This window comes from Urocitellus parryii, chromosome 5, assembly GCF_045843805.1.
Source record: "Urocitellus parryii isolate mUroPar1 chromosome 5, mUroPar1.hap1, whole genome shotgun sequence".
NCBI classification, from domain to species: domain Eukaryota; kingdom Metazoa; phylum Chordata; class Mammalia; order Rodentia; family Sciuridae; genus Urocitellus; species Urocitellus parryii.
Window position 1 is genome coordinate 102,079,532 of NC_135535.1, and position 26,409 is coordinate 102,105,940.

At 35.7% G+C, this 26,409-nt stretch overlaps 1 protein-coding gene across 1 annotated transcript in view; it reads right to left on the reverse strand.

Annotated features, from left to right (window-relative positions):
• The window catches only part of LOC113177347 (scavenger receptor cysteine-rich domain-containing protein DMBT1-like), a 183,070-nt gene that overhangs the window by 69,958 nt on the left and 86,703 nt on the right, over window positions 1-26,409 (reverse strand). The window contains 6 exon segments of the mRNA XM_077799079.1: window positions 333-647; window positions 1,960-2,274; window positions 2,352-2,444; window positions 7,971-8,288; window positions 8,375-8,683; window positions 24,276-24,590. Coding sequence (XP_077655205.1) covers window positions 333-647; window positions 1,960-2,274; window positions 2,352-2,444; window positions 7,971-8,288; window positions 8,375-8,683; window positions 24,276-24,590 — 1,665 coding nt within the window.

Here is a 26,409-nt window from a genome sequence, read left to right on the forward strand (position 1 = left end):
GATCCAATAATTCACCGTCACTAAGATAATACAGTTTAATTAATATAACTTCAGACTGCATTAGCTAATTTCTAAGAACGTTCAACAGAGTATAACTTCATGCTCTCATATGCTCAGTTCAGTCTCTGGTACTTTTCATATAAATTGTTATCAATGGTTTCCTCACATCTATCTTTGAAACAGGACTGCAACATGTTGATCAGGTAATCTCTATCCAGTATTCATTTTGTAGACTTATTTCAAATCATCCATTATATTTGAGCATGTGAAATTTTCCTAACAACAACCTACAGGCATAGGACAAACACATAGAAATAGACAATAGTAATCACCTGTACACGTGATATGAGCTACCTCCTTTGAAGAGCAAGATTGGTGTTTCCAGGGGTCAGAAGGACACTGCCAGAGAGAGCTATCAGTTTCTCGACAGCGGATTCCATCTATCCAGCGGGGTCTAGAACCTTCCCTGGGAGGAACCAAGAAATTCAGAGTCCCAGTGTCCCCACAGCCAAGCTGTCTACAGATCATGGATAAGGTCCTGGGTTCCATGTGGCTGTGGCAGATACTGCCCCAGGTGTTGTTGTAGAAAACCTCCAGCCACCCAGAACACTCCTGGTCCTGGCTCACCAGCCTGAGGGCCAGGAACTCTGAAATGGAAAAGAGGAAAACAGGGATCAGTGAGCATTCAGCTCTTACTGCTGTTTTTTCTTTATTCCTAAGTAGTGAGTGCTCATTGCTGACTCTGCTGAGGAAGTGCCCACTAGGTAGAAGACTGAAATTTTGGTCCCTTTAACCTGTTTTGCTAACTTGTACCTCTTTTTCTCTTTCTACAACCATGTAATAATAGCAAATGATTAGGCAGGAACACTGATCTGGGGGCTCTGTAGAAAGTGAAATCTTTGTCTGCTGACTAACCATCAGACAGATCCTAAAAATGAGCATAAACAAAGGGTGGTAGAATAGTGGAGCTCCAAATATGTCCACTTCCCAATCCTGGGAGACTATGAATATTTTAGCTCATGTTGCAAAAGGCTTTTCAAAGAAGATGAAGAAAATGGTCCTTTATCTAGGCAAGATGGAACATGGCTGTATTTCAAGTTGATTGAAAGGCTAAAGCAGGAGCATCCCATGTTCAAAGCCAGCCTCAGCAACTTAGAATGACTCTGTCTCAAAATAAAAAAAATAAACAAAAGTGTCATGGCTGTGGTCCAGTGGTTGAGTCCCCTGATTCAACCTCAGTACCAAAATAACAAACAAGAAACAAAATAAAACTTAACAAAAAATACGCTTTTATTGTGAGATTATCCTGGATCATCCTGGATAGGATTTCCCCAATATAATGACATCCTCACACTGGTATCCTCACAAACAGATAAGCCATTCTGTCCCTCACCAGCGTGTGATGTGAACATGGAATGACAAGAGGGTTGAAACACTTTGGGTTTGAAGAAGGAAGGGGTCATACAAGGAATTCAGGCAACTTCTAGAAGTGGAAAAAGGTTAGAAAAGGAGTCTTCCCAGAGCTCCAGCTGTTGCAGCCTGCTGACACTTGTTTATAGCCCACACAGACCCAGGTCACTCTTCTAACCTACACACTGTAAGGTGATAAATTTGTATTGTTTTAAGACCCTCAGTCTATGGTAATTTGTTACAGAAGACATAGAAGAGTAATTCAGTGGGTCAGGATGTTGCACTGGCAGGTAACAGAAGAGTGATGACAGCTTTAAATGGACACTGTAGAGAATGACTGTGACAGGGGACAGTGCTGAGATGGAAGGAGCAGAAGCTCAGCTGCTGCAGCAGGAAACAGAAGCACCTCATTTTCTCCTCTGCTAGAAGGACAGGAATTGTGAGAGCACCACCTAACCACTGCACTGTCAGCAACTGCCCAACCCTGCCACAGGACTCAGACATCATCCTTCAGACCCTTCCAGCCTATGCAAAAAATATATCACAGACCTGAGCAGATGACCCCAGCATCCTCCTTGTGACTGCAGTTGTGCTGCCCCCAGCCCTGGGAAGGGCACTGCCACACATGGGTCTCCTCTCCTGTGCAGTTCAGCTCATCCAGCCAGATGGGCCCTGATCCCTCTCCAAAGTGAGCAGAGACGGTGGCCTCCAGGGCCACTCCACAGCCCAGCTGTCTGCACACCACATGGGCATCACTCAGGTCCCAGCTGTCATCACAGATGGAGCCCCAGGAGCCCTGCTGCAGGATCTCCACTCTCCCTGCACAAGGACATCCCCCATCCACCAGGCGGAGCTGTCTGCAGTCTGAGGAGAGACAGGGTTATGTCAGTGGGCATTTGCACAAGGAATGGGAAGGCTCTGTTGCTGGAAGCCTTGCTCACCTGAACAGTTGGCAGAGTGGCCCTCCCAGGCTGCAGAACCTGCTAGGTCAGACCAAGAGTCATTGCACTGGGGTAGCAGCTGGGTCTGGTTTCCTACAGATGGGAGTAGAGAGCAATAAACAGAATTAAACTTGACAATAACCCAGTGATGGCATCTGAAAGCTGTAGCCCACAATCAGTAATTTCTTATCTCCTATTCAAGGATTCTGCTTCTGCTTCTAACTCTGTTAGTTAAAAGAAGTATAAATCTCCTAAAGTCCCAGGAATGACTTTAGGGAAATGTGAATATAGCAGTGCTGTTTGAAAGTATTGCACAGCTCCCAGGGAAGAAAGACTTAAGAGTCAAGTTCAGAGAAAAGGAAAACTAGAATCAGCAATTTTTCCCTGGAGGCATTTGGGCATTCAAACGTAGCAGGTGAGACACTGAAAATCTCAGCATTTTGCCAGTTTTTCCTGGGAGTACACAAATAAAATTTAGGTTGGACCAAAGAAGAGAAATCATATTAAACACCCAGGAAACTTGTATTGTATTTTATAAAAAAACATTTTTGTCAGAGATGGTGCCCTGTATCTCACCACTTCATTTTTTTTAATAATGTGATCTACTCTAAATAAAGTGAATTGAAGAAGTTAAATAAATTTCTTTCTGAAGTTTTTTTAGGATAGATTTTTTTCATATATGATGCCTGTCAATCCTAAAAGCCTCATACATATAAACCAAATTGCGTAGAAAACAAATTGGACAAAGGATAAAAATAAAAAGATTTTCATAGAGTGGTATTGGTATTTCCTTATACTTAATTCAAATAATCATGATTAAATTTTATAAATTAAATGACATGACATGCATCTTGGTAGAAAATAACAAAAATTCAATAAATATTTGAGAGTTATATATAACTAAAAAGATATCAGTAAAAAGACCAATAAAGTCAGTGACTACAAATAAGAAACCAGAGGATGAGTCTAACAACAGTGTAGGTTAAAACAAAATAGAAATATTAAATAGAATATGGGAAAATACATAGTGAAGAAGAGAAAGGCAAAAACAAAAGAAATATAATAGGATACTAAGAGAGATGGTGAGAGAATTTGAAATTCCTATTTACTTGACAAGTTTTAGGTTATTAAGGCCATGTTTGATAGCACAAAAAAAACAAATTAGAAAATACACAAATTTAGATATTAAATACACACGTAGTTTATAAAAATACCCACAAAATCTGTAACACTCTATCTATTGATCTCTGCAGTCTATTCCTCCTTCTCTCCAATCTGGGCTGAGAGTGGTGAGTTGTCAATAAGCAACAGAATGTGGTGAAGGCAGCACAGCTTGACTTAGGCCTCCTCCTCTTGACAATCGATGTTTGCTTAATGGGAACTGTATTCTGAGGACTATCATGTGGGAGAGAGTATTTGCATGTTTTTCTGAGGGTAGCCACAGTTGAACTTCAAGCTACCAGCCATGTGAATGAACTATCATGGTTACCCAGGTTGGTCAAGTCTACAATGACCTCAGCTGCAGATGAGATCCAAGTGCAATCTCATGAGAGACCACAAGAGGCAGCTGCCAAGAATCCTTGCTAAATATATGAATCTGGAAATAATGAACAAAATGAAATGTATTGTGTTGCTATTTATTGGAGTGTGGGTGGGTGATGCATTAAAAAACAATAGCCACTAGGACAAAGATATTTACTGTGAAACAGCAATCATACATTTCCATGTTTATTGTGGCACTCTTCACAATAGCTACAGTATGAAATCTGATGCCCATTGGAAGAAAAATTCATAAAGAAAGTGTGGTATAAATATGGCCAAAAAGAGGACTCGAGTCCTCCCTTTTGCATCAAAATTGTTGAAATTGATGGAATCATAGGACATTATGTTAAGTTCAATAACCCAGATACAGAAAGACAAGTGCCACATGGTCTCCATGATATGTGAAAGCTAACAGTTTATTTTATGGAATTTGGCAATGACACTGTAGTTAGTAAATATTCTTGATAATTTTTTAAGAGTAAGAAACATACTTTTTGTGTGTAAATTTTTTCATTTATATATAATAGCAGAATGCATTACAATTCTTATTACATATATAGAGCATAATTTTTCATATCTCTTTTTGTATACATAGTATAATCACACCAATTCATGAGGAACATATCTTATCCACCTACTCTGAGCCAGGTACTCAGAAATATTTTACATATTCAGTGATAAATGTGGCAGGATAAGGGGATAATATAGAAAAATAATAGCATTGGGGAATCCAGGTTAGGGTTATCTGGGAATTTTGTATTATCTTTGAAGCTTATTCAGAATTCTCAAATTATCAAGAAAAAATAATAAAATACATGAAAGAGAATAAAGGGAAAACAAAGCCACCAAAAAGCAACTGTGAAAACTAATTGTGATGTTTAGATACTGGCTGTCCCAAAAAAGCTCATGTGTGAGACAATGAAGTAAGTTTAAAAGTGAAATGATTGGGTTATAAATGTCTTAATCAGCACATTAATCCTTTGATAATATTAACTTGGTGGTGACTACAGTCAGGTAGGTAGTGGCTGCATGAGATGGGTCCCTTATGGCGTGATTTGGGGATTTATATATTGTCTTTGTTGAGCAGAGCTCTCCCTGTTTTGGCTTCTTGGTGGCCTCTGTTGACCTCCTTTCCCCTGCTTTACTCTTCCACCATGATATTCTGCCTTACCTCCAACCACAAGGAATGGAGTAGGATATCTATGGACTGAGACCTCTGAAACCTTGGGCTTCAAAATATTTTTTTTTCTCCTAAAATTGTTCTTGTCAGGTCTTTCTGTCACAACACAAAAAGCTGAATAAAATACTAGTAGAATTAATTCCTAGGACATTTCACTAAAAGAAACTCATAAAATAACATCAAAAATATAAAACACCAAGAGTATACCTAGTAAAAGTTATGTATAATCTCTGAGGGCAATTAGAGGTATACCTTGTAGGTCAATTAGCTTCATATTTATGTTTAGGTCAAATCCAAACTCAGTCTAAATGCTGTCATTCTATTATTGAATTAAATATATCACACTGTTTGTAAAATTTATTTGAAATTCATAAGACCAAGTATGAGCAATGCAGTAGGCAGGAAAAACAACACAATTAGATCAGTTAATTTAAAGTTATCTTTTAAAAAGTTAATGAGACATGCTATAAACTTAAAATAATTAAGGTGGTATGCATGGCTACAACCATAGAAAATAATAGAATGGACCAGAATGAAGCATAGAGCAAGAGTCAGACGTATCTGCATGCTGTGTATTTCTTTTCTTTTTTTTTATTGTTGGTTGTTCAAAACATTACATAGTTCTTGATATATCATATTTCACATTTTGGAAAGGCAGCAGAATACAACGGACATGAGTATATCAACATGCTGTGTATTTCAAAGGTAACAAAGCAGTGGGGAAAAGGCTTTTCAGGAATGATTCTGAGTCAATTCTGGATATGCAAACAATGATGTGAAACAATTGTCATAGCATGCACTATATACAATACCAATTCCAGAAAGATTGTGCAATTATATGTAAAAGAAACATAACTAAACATGTATAAGATACTATTGAAAATACTTTATGATCTTATACTACAAAGATCTTTTTAAAGGGACACTAGAACACTACAAGTACAAGAAATTTTGGTATGCCATGCTTCATTAAGAACATGAATTTGACTCTAGAAAAAAGGTCTTATAAACAGAGGTCATAAGAAAAAAACAAAGATTAATAAATATATACAAATATATCCACATTTGCACCAAATGATATTGACATGGTAATTTGTAGGATCATTATTTGGCTACTCAGAAAGTGCAAACAACTCAAATCTCCACATCATTTGAATGAATCAATATATGATCCTGTAGTTATTTGCAGAAAACTCTACAACAATAAACATAGGACTCAACTAAAAATAAAAACATGGGTAAATTGTAAACATTATGTTGAGTCAAAGAAGACACAAAAAGAGAACATGGCGCATGATTTTACATGAATCTCAAAATCTGAAGAAAATATTCTTTGGCAGCAAAAGTTAGAGTGTTCTTCTTCGGAGGGGAGGAAGGCACAGTGACTGGAGGAATGTGAGGGTGACTTCTGGCAGCTGCTGATACTCCCTGATAGTCCAAGGTGAGGAACATGACAGAGCTATCATTCATTGTTATATAGTGTTATCTATGAATTTCAACAAATTATAATTCTTACTTAAAACCAATCCTTTTAATATTTCTTGACAGGGCTGAAATATGAATGATCATTAAGAATCATAGTTCTTGGGCTGGGGATGTGACTCAAGAAGTAACGTGCTTGTCTGGCTTGTATGGGGTGCTGGGTTGGATCCTCAACACCACATAAAAATAAAATAAAGATGTTGTGTCCACCGAAAAACTAAAAAATAAATATTAAAAAATTCTCTCTCTCCTCTCTCTCTCTCTCTCTCTCTCTCTCTCTCTCTCTCTCTCTCTCTCTCAAAAAAAAGAATCATAGTTCACCACTGTGGGAGACCATCGTTGCACGTGCCTGAGTTTCCACCCAGGCTGCGTGTGAGACTCTCAGTCACTTTTAATGTGGCAGAGCTTTCCCCACCCTTCTTGGGTTCCAGAGCTTGTCTGTGTGGAGGCATGTCTCACCACAGCCCCAAAGATCCAATCATTGTACCTGACCTTGCAACACAGCCCCCCCTTGTTCTTTATTGGATGGGATTTTCCCCAGAATTTTAAATTTTTTGTTCCCCAATAAAAGCCCCCTCCCTAGTGTGCTCTCTTTCTCTTTCTCTCTCTCTCTCTCTCTCTCTCTCTCTCTCTCTCTCTCTCTCTCTCTCCCTCCCTCTCCCTCTCCCTCTCCCTCTCCCTCTCCCTCTTCAGTAAAATCTCGCTGCACCCCTAGGGAGCTTGAGACTGAGGGTTCAAAGAGCCCTTCCAGAGCTGGTTTAAAGGTAAAATGATATAATGAGAACAACTATGAACAGAGCAGGGAGGAAGAGCAGGAAGAAAAGATTAACATTAAACAGAGACATGAGATGGGAGGGAAAAGGAGAGAAAAGGGAAATTGCATGGAAATGAAGGGAGACCCTCATTGCTATACAAAATTACATATAAGAGGTTGTGAGGGGAATGGGAAAATAAACAAGGAGAGAAATGAATTACAGTAGATGGGGTAGAGAGAGAAGATGGGAGGGGAGGGGAGGGGGGATAGTAGGGGATAGGAAAGGTAGCAGAATACAACAATTACTAATAGGGCATTATGTGAAATTGTGGATGTGTAACCGACATGATTCTGCAATCTGCATTTGGGGTAAAATTGGGAGTTCATAACCCACTTGAATCTAATGTATGAAATATGATATGTCAAGAGTTTTGTAATGTTGTGAACAACCAATAAAAAAATGACAAAAAAAGGTAAAATGATGTCTCTGTCTTTAATTTAAACTCTCTGAGAATTTTTCCATATGACCGAACCATTCACACAGTCTGCGCTGTCCATGGACTAAACACCACAAAATGTCTCATTTTTGAAGTCAGTTTTCCATGGTATCTGCTCTTAGAGACACATCACTCTAGTACCAGTCAGCCCTGACCTCTCTTACCTGAGCAGACCACAGAGGCTGTGTTTCCATGGGCACAGGCAGGAACACCCAGGGCAGTCACAGGGCAATTCCACAAGAAGGACTCAGACCCTGAGCAGTGAAATCGGTCTCTCCAGATCTCATCTCCTCCTTCCACAAAGTATGCTCCCTTTGGGGTGGAGATGGCAACTCCACAGCCCAGCTGACGGCAAACTACATTGGCATTGGCCATATTCCAGTGGGAGGCACAGAGTGTTCTCCAGCCTCCAGAGGTCTTCATCTCCACTTGACCCTCACACTGAGAGCTGCCATTTTTCATGAGCCGAACATCTGTATATCCTGGTAGAAGACAGGGTTTTAGCAGCATTACATATTTTTCTTACCTCAGTAGATTGTGTAGGGAGGTTAACTTCCTGTTGTCTCACCTGAGCAGACAACATGCACAGCTCCTTTGTGGGGGCAACTGCCTACAGGACAGGGCACTCTGGGGCAGAACCAGAGGCTAGGCTCCTGCCCCTCACACTGGAACTCTTCAGCCCAGACCTGTTCACTGTCCTCTCTGAAGGGCATGTTCCCCAGGACAGATGCAGCCTTGCCACACCCCAGCTCTGCACAGATGACCTGGGCTGTGGGTAATGTGAAATTCCCATCAGATACTGGAATCCATCCTTCTCCAGAATTTACTTCCACTCGCCCAGAGCAAGGTCCATGTCCTCCAACCAGATGCAAAAATCCTATGGGAGAAAAAAACAACAACAAATGCCAGTGAATAGAAGGAGGAAGCTACAATTCACAGGTAATGCTGTCAAATCTTTTTGTTTTTGGGTTGCAGTGTGGGGGCTTAGATTCAACAGATGGTGCCTGAATGTGAATTCTTGGAGGAAGTGTGTGAAGACAAAGTTTGGAGAAGGAATTTGTAATGTCCTTTCTAAGTTGCTGATTCATGGTATGAATATACACACTGTCCTATACACATACATATACATACATGAATATGTATGTTTCCCAGAAATGTGTGTGTGTGTGTATACTGTGTGTGTGAATGTGTGTATGTGTGTGTAAAATGGATTTTTCTTTTATAGGGACATATTATTCTTTATATTATGAAAGTATCTTTGATTTTTGACTTTGTTTGACACTCTCCCTCCTTTTTTTGTATAGAATCCATATCTATTCACTAAATGTGAACTCAATGTAGAAAAAGACTCAGATTAATTTTTCACTATTTTATGCCCTGAAACTTTCAATTCACAGATTCACAGATAGTGATTCCAACTAAGACAACATTTGTTAATTAATTAAAAGCTTCAATATATATTCATAACTGACAATTTATATTTATTTTCCATTTAGGGATGAGAAAAGGAACCACTAAATAATGTGAGTTTGCGATAGAAACTAGGTTATTGTGACTAGAATAATCATGATTCTTTACATCATCCTTCCCATTAAAAAATACAGAAATGAAATTTAAACTATGAACAAAAGTTATCCAGAGATGTAAGAGTTCTTGTTTTGTGTGTGTTTTTAAGGGATTATTCTGTTTCTAATAGAGTTTGAAGAATCCATTATACATCTTTGTACATCTATTGAAGCTGATCAGGAAGTGATTTCAAGTATGGGTTCACACCTTTGGGAAGGTGTCTAGCTACAGATGTGAAATTATAATATAATAGTAATTTTATGTAGTGAAGAAATTCAGCAAGAAACCTTTCTCAGGAGTATAGCATGTTCATTAATTTCCCCCTAAGTAATCCATCAAAGTGAAAAGAACATCAAAAACATTAATCTATCTTTTTAAAATTTTTACTTAAAATGTTTCATTTGGGATACACCCTTCTCTCTCTGAATCCGATGTACTAACATGAAGTGTGGATTCCTGAAGTGTTACTACAATGGTAATTTTAATTTATATCATTATTGTAGAGGAGTAATGATAGTGTACCTTATTTATAGAGTCAAAATGCAGATATACAAATTCCAAACTGAAATCACTAATCTTTAGGAGGTTATGTTTTAAAGAGTGTGAGACCATCATGAATATGAAAAAATCAGCAATCAATACAGTTTTCTAGTGACAGGAACAACAAAGATCAGCTTCCAGAACAGAAACGTGGCTAGCTAAAGGCTCTACCTGTGGATGCAGCCAAGTCTTCTTCTCTGTGAACTCTGATTTCCACTCAGTCACTTTCACATAGACATTCAAAACCAGTACCACCAGGGAGGACCACCAGGGAGGACCACCAGGTTTGCATGACTGATTGTATATTTGCAGTGGCACTATTTCCTCTTTATTTTCCTTTTTATAAAAAAATTAACTGTATTTGGCCCATTTCTAGCATCCAAGAATTAGAATGTCTCAATTGAGGTAGACTAACATTACATCTAAGCTCTATCTAAGATAATCCGCTGGGGTATCTGAATACAGTGTCCTCTGAGTGAAATGTTCGGAGGTATCTTTGTTTTAGGCACTGAATTCTATTGAAATATCAAACCTTTGTCAGAAACTTTTGTATAATTTTTATTAATAAAAATTGGAAGCATTTCAGATAAAGAGATAGATCTCCCAATTGGGTTTTGTCTTTACTCTTCTACTCTTCACAGATCAGAGAGACCTAATCCAGCTATAGCCTGAGAGGATGCAGAATAAAATTCATATACTACATGTACCCAGACCATCAATTGAGCATTTGTCATTGTACTGAAGAGAGATCCTGAGGTGTTCAGAGAGCAGTATTGTTGGAAACTCAGCAATACATTTATTTATCTTTAAAAATACATTGAAGATTTATTATGTTTTGGGCATTGTATTATAAATAACATATATCCAAAATACCTTGAAAAATTGTTTTTTTTTTCATTTTAGGAATGGGCACATTTATTTGTAAATTATTAGCCAAGATCTATCCAAATGCAGACATGCTTTGTTTTAGTCTGGATATACAATAAAATTAATTTAAATAACTTTAATCAACTTCAAAAACAGCAAATTCCAAGACAATTAGGTTAACTTTAAGAACTCATATTTATTGAGTTAACAGATGGTGAATTAAAAAACAATGAAGCTAATTTTTAAAATCATTCATTGAATTAAAAAAAAACAGACTTGTTTGACAAAACTGTTTTTAAGCTGGTTTTTCATCCCAATAAGCATATTTTAAGATTTCAATTTGGGGGACTTCTGGAAAGACACCAAATGAGTTGCAGAATATGAACACTGTTCCACCAAATTACTTTTTAAAAAGCTTTAGGACCATCTGAAAATGATTTTATGATCAACAATAAAAACATAAGAAATAAGCATATTTCAATTATTGGAAAGAATGGGAGATCTGCTTCTTCATTTCCAGTTTGTTCTCTAGCATGCTTCTGTGTTCGTTTATGGTGCTGACCCTGACATACCTTGGGAAATTTCTATGCTAGCGGCATGAAAGTTGCTCCTGGCCAGAACTGCAGCTCTGCCTTTTAATATTGAAACATAACAAGCTTTCATCTGATGCCTTCTTGAGCCTTGTGCACGAATAGCTTGAAATATGTTAACACCATAAAAATCTTCCACTTTGGTCTTTTTCATTTTGTCCTTTACTCTCTACTTGGGAGTTGCTAGAAGCTGACTGTGAACTTACAAGGAAAGGGAAATTTTTTGGAAGCACACTGAAAGCATGGGGGAGTTTTCCTCTTAGACTCCACGTGGTTTGGGTCTCCTGGCAGTTTTTTTTGGACTTGGAATAGTTAACATTCCCCAATACATGAAGTGTAGCAGAAACTGGTTGCTTCTCTATGATAATTCAATCACATCTACTTCCTGAGGTCTTATAGATGGAATTGGAGATACCATGGGTGCATTAAGATAAATTATTTAATTGTATTGGCTAACATTAGTTTTAATATGATAGCATATTTCGAACTAGAGCTATTCACATAGAAATAACGTTTCATTAAAAATTTGAAATACATTTGTTTGAATGGTTGCTCAATTAGTGTTAAAATTCTTTCTTTTGCGCATGGACAGTTGGAAACTGATATAATTTATTTTATGGTCCTAGAAAATCCTAAGATTAGCTCTTGCTTTACATTGTAAGTATTATCTTACTTGATCAGTAATGTTTAAGACTATAATTTATTGGTTTTGACCAACCAATTTATTGGTTGTAATTTGAGTTAAAAACAAAGAAATATGCAAACATTTATAATTGAGCTACTGTTGTAAAAAAAAAATTATTGTGCATTTGAAACTCTTTAGCCCCTAGCCTCTTTACCCCCTGAAATAATTGTTTTATGATAATCTTTTGATAATATGAACCTCCTTTGAAATGTAATTATAATAATTTAGCAGGAGATAGTATATTGTTTATGATTAAACAAGAACAGGTAAAAATAAGAATCGATCATGACTAAACTAAAAAATGCATTAGGTAAAATTTTTGTTTTACAGAAATAGAAATCAGGGGTGCTGAGGGAAAATTTTCTAAGTATCTTAAGAAATAGAGAGTTAAACGGAAGAAGGGAAACTGGTAGACAAATTATTGGAATGTAAGATCTTTAACAACTGTAAATATCATATTATGATCTTACCCCTAACAGAGGGCTTAACACCTAGCAATATACTATTGGTATTAAATGAATTTATCTTGAATTTATTTGTAAAATCATGAGTGTTCCCCTAAAAATAAAGCAGATGAATTGGAAGAAAAGGTCAGTTAAAACAGAAGAAAATTGTCCACATTTAAAAACTACACTAACATTAAAAGTTGTCTTCAAAGCAAAATTAAGAAATAAAAATCAATGCATGTCATAAGCTAGCAAAATTTTAAATTTCTAGGACAAGAAAATTCCTGCAAGCATATCCAAAGAAAAAACATATGCCCTCACATTTCTTATAAGGAACAAGAACTTTTTAGAACTTCAGGTAAATTTCCACACAAATATTAAGAGAACTAGTTTGATTCTACATGTTTTAGTTATAATTACTCATTTATTTAAATAAGCTATAGAATAAAATTTTAAAATTCACCAAAATATCAAAAAACAGAACAACCAAGAGTCTTCTGTAAAAATTGCAGGAAGATATTTTCCCACTCCTTGAGGGGTGAGAGTATAAAAAAAAATTTTTAATTGGAAATTTCAGTAAAAAATAATAGTGTTAATCATTGAAGGTAAAGACAAAATAACAAATGAATAAAGTATATGAAGTCAAACTGAATTCAAATTGATGCTGGTAGCTAGATAGTTTTTACTAAGAGCACTGTTTCAATATAATTCAAAAGAGGAAGCTTTTGAATTTCTAGCAGAATTTGTAACTAACAATCACAATGTGGAAAGGGGAGATGAAAGAAAGAAAAGCATTAAGAGTTGTTTTATTTTTAAATCATTAGATAAGAATACATTTTAGGATAGTCAAGGACAATTTAATGTAAGTACTGTTGACCTGGAACTGCAATATCTATTTTTTTTAAATAATCGTAGAAGATAAAAAGTAAACAAAACGTAGTCTAGGCTAAAGAAAAAAGGAATAAAAAGAACTACTGAAAAAAAAGGTATAAAATAAGTCCAGTCAAACTTCAAAATTATGACAAATATAAATGGCTCAAATTTTCTTATTTAAATGGACAGATCCTTAGATTAAATTGAAATGCAAGTCTAATGATTTAATGTTGCTTCCAAGCATAATAAAGGAAAATGATCATTTTTATTTTTAATAGCAAAGACTTTTCTGAAGCATAAAGTATTAGTATCCAGCCAGATGAAGTGGTGCAGCTTGGGAAACTGAGACAGAAGAATCACAAGTTCAAAGCCAGCCTCAGCAGATTAGTGAGGCACTTAGCAACTCAGTGACAATCTGTTTCTAAATAAAATACAAAAAAGGATTGGAGATGTGCCTCAGTGGTTAAGCACCCTTGGGTTCAATCCATGGTACAAAAAAAAAAAAAAAAAAAGATCATATACAGCAACCTGAATTTCAAATGAAATATTTTTTTGTCAAAAAAATAGTAAATAAGACAAAGGGGACTATTTTATAATCATCAATATTGTAATACCAATGAAGAAATAATGACACTAAAAGATTATATACCAAATAACTAAACAAAAAATGATTTATACACTCTTTTAAAAATATAATAGAACTCACCACAGCAAAAAAAAAATTGTGTATCCAAACTAGTACAAAAGTTTTCAAAATGAAAAACTATACTATGAAATATTTAATGGTAATAGGGTAAAAAATAAAATGAAATAAATTATTAATTTAATAGATTGTTTTAAAAGCTTCAGATAAAATTTAGTACCTATTCCTGATAAAATGGTAAAATAGAAAAAGTAAAGTATTTTTTTCAATCTGATAATGATGTTGAGTATTTATACTAGTTAGATAATTAATAGTTTATACTAGTTATCAACATTAAAATTAAAAATTCTAGAATGTAAAAATTCTAGAAAAGAATGTGTTTGAAAAGGGTGTGGTGAAGGTACTATAATGGATTTGCATAATAACAATATTACTTTCTAGTATTTTAAAAACCCTAGTCAATGTAATAAAACAGCCTAAAAAAGAAGAGCTTTAAAAAGTGAAAATAAGATACAACTTATCATTATGTACTGGAAAAATATTTTTAGTTTGAAAACCTAAATGAATCAATGAAAACATGAATAAATGTAATGAATTAGTAAAATAGTAGAATAAAAACACTAACATAAATCAACAGTATTTCTAAATAACAGCAACCATTATCTGAAACATGAAATTTTAAGAGATTTACCTTATAAGAGCAATAAAATGTGTAACTCATAATAATACCTAACCAATGTATGAGATAAGAAGAAGATCACATTTAGCCAATACATGATATACAATCACATTTATTTGCAAACACATATATTTGCAAACATAGGAAAATATCAGCCTTAACAATAATCAAATGAATATACACTAAAACAAAAATAAGTTATATTTAGATTTAATCAACTACTTAAAAATTAGGGACAAGGACTTGTACTCCCAGCTATTATATTTAGATATCACCCTCCCCAAAACAAGTAAAGCTGGATGAAGTCTAACAAACATGGTTTGAAGACATTGGAGAGCTTTAAGTTAGAGAGAACTCTAGAGACCAAGAACCCAAAGAGCAGGGACTCCAAGAGAGATCTCACTTATCTCACCCATCATCAGGAGCTAAACATTACATTACATTTACTCATATTTTCATTGATTCGTTTAGGTTTCCACTTAATGAAGATGTGATCTTCCAGAGGCTCAAATTATCTTAATGATTTTCCATACAGTGTCTAGTATTCAGTAAAATTACCAGACATATCTGAATACAGGATAAAGTAACCAAAACCAGACCTAGAATAAATTCAGATATAAGAATTACAGACTTGGAAATATTTGTGATTAGTAAGTTAAGCATAGTGGATCAGAAAATTAAAATTTCAGAAGATTAGTGGTAACTATAATAAAGAAACACATGGAAATTCCAGAAATAAATTGGAAATTGTAAGAAATTTAAAAATCAGTAGGTGAATAGAAGAGAACGTTAGAAACAGTTGAAGAATATACCAATGAACTGGAAGACAAAGCAATAGAAAATTGTGTGCATTGAAAATGGTTTTGTATATATGTGGTGACATATAAATCTACATAATACTTTTTGGAAATAATTTGGTGACATGAATCAATTATTTGAACAAAAAAAATGTTTATGTCTTTTGAACCACTAATTATTTTCTGGTATATCAAAAAACCAGGGCATTCTTTCTCTGAGCTACATCCCCACCCCTGTTTTATTTTTTTATTTTTTATTTTTTTTATTTTGAGACAGGGTTTCATCAAGTCGCCGAGACTGTTCTCAAACTTGCCAACTTCCCCAGTCACTGGGATTACAGGCATGTGCCACCACACCCAACAGACCCATTAATCTTATCAGAAAGTATCATAAGGAAGTAATTTTTTAAATGTGTATTTTCTCACTATCTCTAGACATTTTAAGTGCTTTATTTCAATTAATGCAATTAATCCTTACAATAACCCCAGCTGGTAGTTACTAAGCCCATTTTACAGATAAGGAAACTGAAACACTGAGAGGTTGAGTAAGTTGCTTAAGGTTATATAACTCGTGAGTAAAAGAGAAAGGATTTGAATGAGGCTGTCCTCGTCCATATGTATTTTATGCTCTAGGCTTTTGGAAACAACCTAGATAGCTAAGAGCTGCAGACTTACTAAATAAATAAGTACATTATACCCAGTCTATGTAATATTTTGCAAGTATTAACAACCAAATTCTAAACGCTTTTAGCAGTATGGGAATGACTTCTGACATAATATAAGAGGAAAAAAAGCCCCTAAAATCACAGACAAAATCAAATTGAAAAATATACATAAAAATATGATAGGAAATACCTCACAAGACTAACACAATTACATGAGGTTAGTAGCACAATAGTTTCTTTTCTCATTTTCTCAAAATGTTTAATAATGTGTGTTTCTTATGCTGGGAAAGTATATCATCATCTACATACAAAAGATCAGTAGAGAACATTGGAGCAGAGTAAGCGCTCATTAGCCAGACTGCCTGGGTTACCGCTTACTCAGTGTATGATCTTGGAGAAGTGATTGGCCTTCTTTTCTAAGTTTCTAACATTAGCCTGTAAAATGAAGATTCTTATAGTAGCTACCTCATAAAGTAAGGAGTAAATCTACTTTAAAATGTTTAGAACAGTGTTCTAGAACTTAGAGAATATGCAAGCATAAGTTATTTTCCTGTTATTGTTGGTTTACAAGAAAACTCATTGTTTTAGAGCCTCTTTCTGACCAGGCAAAGTTGATAATTCCCGCAGCTGGTCTTCAGGTAGGCATATCCATTAGCAATTAATTTTGTTTCTATCCTGGATCTTAATCCATCCTTACTGTGAATTCCCTAACTCAGAGGTTTCTAGGAATTAATCTGATGTTGGTTGAGGGATCACTTCTGACTTTAAGAAAAAGTGACAAAGATCAAGTATCTGATGAGTCTTTTTTTTATTTTAAAAAATTCTAGCTGGGTATGATACACAATACTGTAATCCCTGGAGTTTGGGAAGCTGAAGCAGGAGGATTGCAAGTTCAAAGTCAGCCTCAGCAACCTATTGAGGCCCTGTCTCAAAATAAAATATTTTTTAAAAATGAAAAAGAGCTGGGGATGTAGCTCAATGGTTAAGCAGCCCAGGCTCCCTGGTTTTGTCTGTAGATGCACAACTTTTAACCAGCTCTCTGAACTGAAAAGCAGAGTGATAATAGAAAGCTGCTAGATATGGCAGAGGGGTGGGAGGGGAAAAAAGGTGAAATTTGGAAATTAGAGCCAGCTACAACCTATACAGATTATTATTATTATTATTATTATTATTATTATTATCGTCATTATCATTATGTAGTTATTCTTGGGAGATCATTTACTTTGTTGCACTTAATAAAATATAAACACAACAAAGTGTGGTTCAGAAATAGGTATACATCATTCTATAAACCCTAGTGATGGTGTGTATAATTATACTCCACAAGTTCTTCAGTAAATAGGAAATTATTATAACATAGTGGTTTAGAAATCTTCATTAGTTCTATTTACAGAAATACATATCAGTTTTGGTAATATGTCAACAATATAAAGGGATATGGAGAAAAAATAATTCCCCTCCCTCATCTGCATTACCAGATGGTTGAGGTAAATAGTACTGCAATATTATTTTTCACTCTTTTTTCACTTGTCTTGCTTATACAGAATATATTCTCAAATAAAACAAAGGTTCCATATTGAACCTACCACTCAGTCTGCACAATCTACAATCTTAAAATCTCAGAGGTATGAATGTTGAGATTGGTTCATCTGGGGCTCTAGTGTGTGGAAACATAATTGCCAACTATTTGTTCAGAGTAGCCCTTCTTCTTGATTCATATAGAATGAAATATATGAAGACATGAACATTATTTAAGAGGTCTAACAATAGAATTCATTTGGAATGTCTGTTTTTACAGTATTTTGAGTTAACTGCTGTGCATCTTTCCCTCAAAGTCATAAATAGTATTTATATTGGAAACTTCTAATTTGATCTTTGATGCATAGTAGCACAGCTAATGTCTGAGGACTTTTTGAGAAATAATCTCTAAATATAATATTCAATGCTGATTCTCTTACTGAAGATTCATATAAACACAACAAAGTGTGGTTCAGAAATAGGTATACATCATTCTATAAACCCTAGTGATGGTGTGTATAATTATACTCCACAAGTTCTTCAGTAAATAGGAAATTATTATAACATAGTGGTTTAGAAATCTTCATTAGTTCTATTTACAGAAATACATATCAGTTTTGGTAATATGTCAACAATATAAAGGGATATGGAGAAAAAATAATTCCCCTCCCTCATCTGCATTACCAGATGGTTGAGGTAATTTATACTCAGGTGTCTGTATCAGCAGGAAAACTGATATCTTCAGGTTACATTTCCCTTCTTTTGTTAGTTATGTATATATAACTCAAGCTCTCAACAATGAACATACACTGAATTTTAAAAATAGTGGTATATATACATATGATGGATTGCAATAAAATGATCCAATTGAGATCTGTGGATAAATCTCCCAAACATAAAGTTAAATAAAAGAATAATAAACAAAACCATGTGAGGCAAACCAACTCAAATAGATTTAATGCACAAGGCTGGTAGAGTTCACATGAACATCTAAAGGGAAATATGAGGAATGGGGACTTGATGCTTTTAGGAACCCCCATCCCTCATGGTTCTTCCCAATCCCTGATTTTTTTGTCTTTGATCTTCAGAAATAACTTTTGCAGACAGTTGAGAAATGTGGGTCCTGGTGTGCTGCTTGATCCCATAGAGTGTAAATTCAGGGCAAAGACTTTGGCCCACCATTATGACCAGGGAGAGTGGAACAGTGTGAATGAGCACAGTGTTGAGCAGGAGGACTGGCTCTCCAAAGGAAGAGATGCTCAGCAGAACATTAGGATGAGAAAATTTGTGGAGTCTGTGTAAATACAACTACAGTATATTTATGAGGGTGTTTATTAAATATATTATCTTTTAATGGATAATTCTGTTATCTTTAGCAAATCCACTTATTTTCTAAAACACAGGTCAATATCCAAGTTGGTAATTCTATTTTCTATAGGACTTAAAATTTCACAAAGAAGAATAAATTAGTCCATGTTACAAGGACATTTATGCAGAAGGCTGGTGTGAAGAAAGAAATTCTGTATGAAATATGATAAAAAATTATTAAGAATTATCATTTTATCAATAATAGGCTTCAAGTTGATTGAAAATGAATACAAATACAGGTTCAAATACACATAGGTATATGTATGTGGAATTTAGTACTTATAAAGCATTCACATGCCTATATTTAATTTTAAATAATAATATTTTATATTATCAGACTATATAAATATTTATAACATTAGAAAATTTAGGGATAGGTATTAAATAAAAGAAAATTACTCTCTGTTTGGTATTGTCCTGTATAGTCAAATATGTAGATGTCAAAAAAGAGTCATAAAACATGGAGGAAAAAATGATACCTCCTCTTTAGAAAATACCAGAGTGGATTATAAAGAAGACCCATTTCTTGGGATTTCCATTAACATAAATTTTTCATTAGGTCCTCTAACATGACTTTTCCATATTGTCTAAAGACCTTCAATTATGTGGTATAACACAAATCCTTTCATTGGTCTAGAATTGGGTAAGGAATTAATATTGTTAGTAATGATTATTTTGCTTTAAAATAAAATTTCACTGCCACACAGTTGTGGAGGATGGAAGTGGGACTGAGAGTGTCAGTAGGGTTGGGTCCTTCTCTGGAGACTATCAGAGGGGATCCTTCCTCACTCCACCCTCACTTCTTCTGGTCAATGACAGTCCTTAGTGTGCCTTGGCTCACAGAAGCATGGCTTTAGTTGCTGCCTCTCTGCATACCTCTCCCTCCTTTCTGTGTCTGTCTATGTGTCTCCCCTCTTCTGAGGATACAAGTCAGGGTGGACTAAGGGTTTGAGTGAGAGATTTAGAAAATGATTAAAAAATTCAATGAAAATCAGAAGGATGAAAATTCCCCACTTTGTTTCTCCTATAGTAACTGGCTCTTCTAAATCTGTGATGCTTCAGTGAAGATTTTTGAATCTCCTTTTATGAGACATCACACTTAGAGAACAGAGCCATGTCTCAATATGATCAACTGTCCAAGGAGTAGTAAGATTGGTAGAAGGAGGCAAACTGGCCTTAATTCCTAGAGACTAAGAAGTGATTGATGACAATGACATGAAAAGGAAAAGAAAAAAAGTAGGGAGGAATTCTTTATTTTTCCTCTTGGTTGCATGTTGTTTCAATCACAACCACCAGTGAAAATAACATGAGGCATAGTGAGGACATTTCAATATCTGCATAAGACTGGTGTTTTCATAACATTTGAAATCTTAATATTTAAGTAATTCCATAGATATTGTCATGTAGGGAAATAGATTTTTGGTTCACCAGAGCCCTCTGTATGTTTGTTTCAAACATTATAAACATTATTTATGTGTCTTTTGGCTAAACTTTCTCCACAGGAGGGACACAACAGAGCCTGAATGACTTGAGGTCCTCACCCAAATTGTGCCTGACTCAGCTGAGGACAGGTGATGAATTTTAAGGGTGAAGACTTGGCTGACACTGAAATGTACTCTCCAGCTCCTTGTCTTTTAAAGGAAATGTGTCTTCCTAATCTCACATGAAAGATATCAGAACTTATTTTTATGTAGGAGAAATAGCAGACAAAGAACAATTTTATCAATAACCACTGAATAGATAATTAATACAATTAACCAAATCCCATACAAATTCCAAAGGACCAACACAGCAAAAATTAAAAGCAACTTCAAAATGTTAAGGTTTGACATCTACTTCTTGCACACTAGAGAACAAATTCTGCTTTTTATATCATAAATCAGAAGATATAGAGACACGCTTGTGCTTCAGTCCAAAAGAAGGATGCATCCAGGCTCACAGTGACCAACCAAAATAAATAAATAAATAAATAGTGCTTCTCTGTGGACTAAGGAGCTTGAAGGATTGGCAGTAAAGAGAACTGAAGGTGCACAGTATGTGTTTAGCACATGGAAGCAAAGAAATTTTTTATGTGGCTTCTCTTATAGGGACAGACAGATGGGCAGCTCCCAGGCAAGGTCTGGGTGTAGTTTCTTCCTGTATAAATAAATGAGGTACTATGATATTTACTCTAAATCCATTCTCAGTCTCAATTACCCTTCCTAAACCTCTCTATCTGAATTCTACAGTACCCCAAATACCTCAACATAACTTCCTTTTTTATAGTTAAGTTTAAAGCTCCCCAATGATAAAAGCTGTTGATAGTGTTAAATGTGTTAAAAATTACTAAGAATGATATACTATTGAAGATGCTCATGTGTTAATGTCTTTATGTCTTGACAGAGAAGACAAAACTTGGAAAGATTTAGTGACTTGTTAGAGATAGACATATGAGGCTGGGGATGTAGCTCAGTTGGTAGAGTCTTGCCTCACATGCACAAGGCCCTGGGTTCAATCGCCAGCACCACAAACAAACAAACAAATAAAAATAGGCCTTGATATTAGACATATGGTAGCATCCAGACCCACTGTGACCTGAATTATGCCTCTCAATGATAGCTCCTCTCACTTCAACTCCCTCCCTTCTTGGTCTCCCCTGCTACACCCTCAATGAGCTCATGCCATTGAGGATATATCCTGTGTCTTTCTCCTTGGTGCCTCATTTCTACTCTTATTTCACAGAGGTGACCTCCACTTTGGAAACTGGATTCATTTGCAAAAATACTCAGTCAAGACCCATTAGGGCTTGTAGAACCTGGTCTTCAGGAAACTACTCTTTTGTACCTGCACAAGCTCCAGAGAAATCCCTAATTCTCTGCATTGCATCTTTTAGAAAATTAGGGCTCTTTCCACTTCTGGAAATGGCCTCTCTCACTTGCCATCACTATTAGAACTTTTGGGTTCAAATTTATCCAGGTAAACAAAAGAGTGTTTTGGCCAGGTTGATTTTCAACATCTTTCATCAAGACCACACCTTTGTTTCTTCCATTAAGACAAAGATTGCCTCCTCCACCCCACCTATAGCTGGGACTCATCTGCATCTAACCAAGTCTCCAGGGCTTTGATCATAAGCCTTTTATCTTCATCCACCTGTATTATTGTCCATCACTCCAAAATCTTATTATTCTCTTTAGGACACAGAACTGTGCCACTTGAGTAGATGGGAATGTCTCCATCAGATGTGGTGTTAGGCAATGCAGAGGTGCACATAAATCCCAGTATCTTCCTTGAAGACCAAACTTGCCCTGTATTCTTGGGCTTCCCAGTCATCTCTGAAAGCCAGAGGAGGCAGCATGACCTTCCCTTTGAGGCAGAGCAGGGAACAAGGAGAGAGGTCAATGGAGGCCCAGAAATGGGCAAAATGTGTATGATTAGGAAAGGATAAAATGGGGCAGAGGGGTCTTCAAAGGAGACACCCAGGTCTGGTATAGAAAAAGGTACTTGAAGAGAGTATTGAGAGTCTGCTTCCATGTTTTCTAATTCAAAATACTATTGTCTTTCAGAATTTGCCATGTTCCAGAAATGTTTTTAGGTGCTTGGTGTGAATATTTCAAAGAAATAATGCAGACCACTCATGAATACAAAAAAAGAGAAAGAAAGAAGAAAAAATTTCAAGCTATTTGAAGTTTATGAGAGACCTGGTTGAAACAAAAAGAAAAATTGCATCTGCAGAAGTTCACTGATTCACATGAATCATTCTTACTAGAGTAATTAAAAATTGCAGTCAGATCTAGCCATGTCTGATTCTTTGCTTCAAGGATACATTGTGATATTAAATCCATCACATATAAACTATATAACCTTCCTCCATATCTTGTCACCTATAGCATTTTTCTCATTTTTCACTTAAATTTATTCAAATGACACCTAAAACATAAATACTATATCTATTAATGGAGTAAATAGATCTCTTGATGCATGTGTATATTGGGTTATCTTATTTCCTCAAACACCATTCATTTATCTTTGTGAAAAATTCCATAAAGTTCTCTTCTTACTTTTTGAGGAAAAGTTCATTCTTGTTAACTATAGTCACCACCTGTACAATGGTGCACCAGAATTTCTTATTCCTAGGTAAAACCTATAACTGATTGATCAATCTGTAGCTATCCATTTCTAACCCCTACACTTCCTAGCTATGGTTATTACAATTCTAGTCTAAACTACTAAACTTTTATGAGGTCAACTCTTTCAGATTTTACATACAGTGAAATTAGAAGACCTTTGTTCTTCTTCACACTTCTTCTATTTCACTTAACCTAGTGATCTTCAAGTCCATGCTGTAGCAAATGAAAATATTTCATTCTTTTTTTCTTTTTTTGGCTAAAAACTATTCCATTATGTAAATGTACTTCATTGTATCAATTTATTATTTGATGGACACTTAGATTGTTTCCCTTTATTAGCTACTGTCTGTAGTGCTACCAAAACATGGCAGTACAGGGGTCTCTTCAACATCCTGAATTAGAAATATGCTCAGGTAAGGACCATTGTAATTTATGGTAACTTTAGGGGGTGTCTGATAATATCTTTATATTTATTTGTTTATTAAAGACAGATTTTCTGTGTTTTATAATTTTAATTGGTAGATTTTTTTCTTCAATTCTATGAAAATTTCATGGCGCTCACTTCTGTTCTACATGTTTCCTGTTGGGAAGTTAATTGTCAGGTGAATTAGCATACCCTATGTGTTCTCTGTGTCTTTATTCTTAATTCTTTGAGACTCTTTATATTTCATCTTTGAGATCTGTATTATAATATGTAATGATAAGAGCTCAAGGATCCAGGTCAAATTTGGATGCCCATTAAACACTCAATTCAACTAGGAAAAGTAGGGCCACTTTCTTTTCTGTTCTTTGAAAAGTGCTACAAACAGAGTGTGTGTACCAATTTATATGTAATCCTAAGAGTAAGAAATTAAAGAAACAAAATTATGAAGATTGATTTTAAGTTGAAGTGGTCTACAAAAACATATCTTGTCAAGTAAGAGAGATGAGAAGGAAAAAGATAGTATTAGAGTTTTACAGGACAAGAATAAATGAAGCACATCATTCACTGCTATCCCTGAATCAGATCCAGGGAAGGGACCTCTTAGTCCTCTCTGGACAATTATTCTCATATCCCTCCAGGAATCAGACATTACTTCCTGGAACTTTCCATTCTCTTAGGTAATGGAGAATGCACTGACCATACCTGAGCAGATGACTCCTGCATCTTCAAAGTGCTCACAATTATTCTTTCCCCAGCCCAGGGAAGGGCAATTCCACAAGTAATCCTCCTCTCCTGTGCACGCCAGCTCTGTCAGCCAGATGGGCCCCGATCCCTCTCCAAATTGTGCATAGAGCAAGGCATTGATGGCTTCTCCACAGCCCAGCTGTCTGCACACCACGCGGGCATCGTTCAGGTCCCAGCTGTCATGAGAGACAGTGCCCCAGGAATGCTGGTGAAGGATCTCCACTCTGCCTGCACAGCGACTGCTACCATTCACCAGGCGGAGCTGTGGGCTCTCTGAGGGGAAAGAATCATGTCAATGGTTGTATTTACAAAGAGAATGAGAAGGGTTCTTTTTAGGGGAAGGCAGGGTCGGGGGCGGTACCTGGGATTGAATTTAGGGGCACTTGATCACTGAGCCATATCCTCAGTTCTATTTTATATTTTATTTAGAGACAGGTTTTCACTGGGTTGCTTAAGGCTTCGCTTTTGCTGAGGCTGACTTTGAATTCACAATCGTTGTGCCTCATTTTCTTAGCAGCTGGGATTACAGGCATGTGCCACCGCACTTATTGAGAAGTGTTCTTTATTCATGTAGTAATCCCTCCCTCCACGAAGCAGTTGGCAGATCTATTTTCAGATGCAGAGCTTGCTGTGTTAGACATGGAATCATTTATTATACTAGGGCAGCAGGTAAGTCTCAGTTTCTACCATAACATGGGAGAATTAATTGGGAAAGAATAAGAAATGGAATTAAAAACAATGTAATCAAGTGAGTAGTGTCAGGTAGATGTTATTATGTAGATCTGATCAGACTAAAACTTTCTGTTGGTAGAGTTATGCATATGATGTGACAAAGCAATTTGAGAAATGCCAAGATTCCTGTTTTAAGTAGATAACAGTGTCTTTTCTGAATGATTTCTGAGAGTTACTGTAATGGGCGGGTATCTGAATTGGCTTCTTATAAAGCACATATATATTAGTGCTTGTGGCCAGAGAGTTGAAATGATGGCTGTACAAGGGATGAGATCATCAGAAGACTCAGGTGACATCCATGAATTCAGGGAAAAAAATGTAATTATATAGGCATTAAGACTAAAAAATGAATGGATTATAAGACAAACCATAGTTAAATCATAGTCATGTTTCACTAATGATTCTAGGCTTCATAGTTGAAATATGGATATTTAATTTCAAATTTGTGTTCATTTTAGGTAGATTGGGCAACCTTCAGTAATAAATGATGTCAGAAGTTGACATTGCCAAATGCCTCTAGGAACCATAGAATGCTACTTTCCCCCCAAATATATGTAATCTGTGGTTAAACTTCCTGCCAGGAGTTCTTAATGAGGAGTCAAGTAGCAGAATAAAAGTATACTTTTGTGACTCTGTGAGTGACAAGAGTCAGGGAACACAGGGAAAACTCTATTTTGAGAACAGAAAGAGAAAGAACACTGGAAGCCAATAAAGAAATGATGAGAAATGTTAATGATAAGGAGAAGAATTAAGGCAGCTCAGAGAAAAATACAAAGTAATTTTCAAATTCAACTCCAGCTTTCTTACCTTTTCTTGTAAGAAACACATGGTTCTTACAAGCTTTAGATCAAGTTTGGGAAGTTGTTTTGAGAGAGACTCCTTTTATTTACAGTAAATATGAATGGCATTTATTCCTTTACTGACAGTGACAGCTAGTATCCATGTAAGCTCCATAATAATAACATTATCCATTGGCTGCTACTATTTTTAGGTCATTTACTGAGTAGTTTATGTGTATTCCCTAAGATATAAATTCTCCCTTTGTCTCCAGTTACAATTATAAAAATCAAATATGAAAAACTTAAAAGTGCATGCAACTAGTTCCAGCTAGGTTTAGTATAGATTAATCTACTTGGGAATTCAGTCCTTTAAGCACTGCATTGTATTATTATTATTTTGATTATTATTGCATTTATATAGCTGATTTATGTTTATGTTGTACGTACTCTGTTATTTATTTTGTTCTTTCTGAGTCATGATGATGATTAAGCCAAGAACTGCAAACATGTTGGGTGTGCTTTGCTACTGAGCTACACCTCCAGCCACTTGAGTGAGGTTGTGCCTTATTGTAACTGTGACC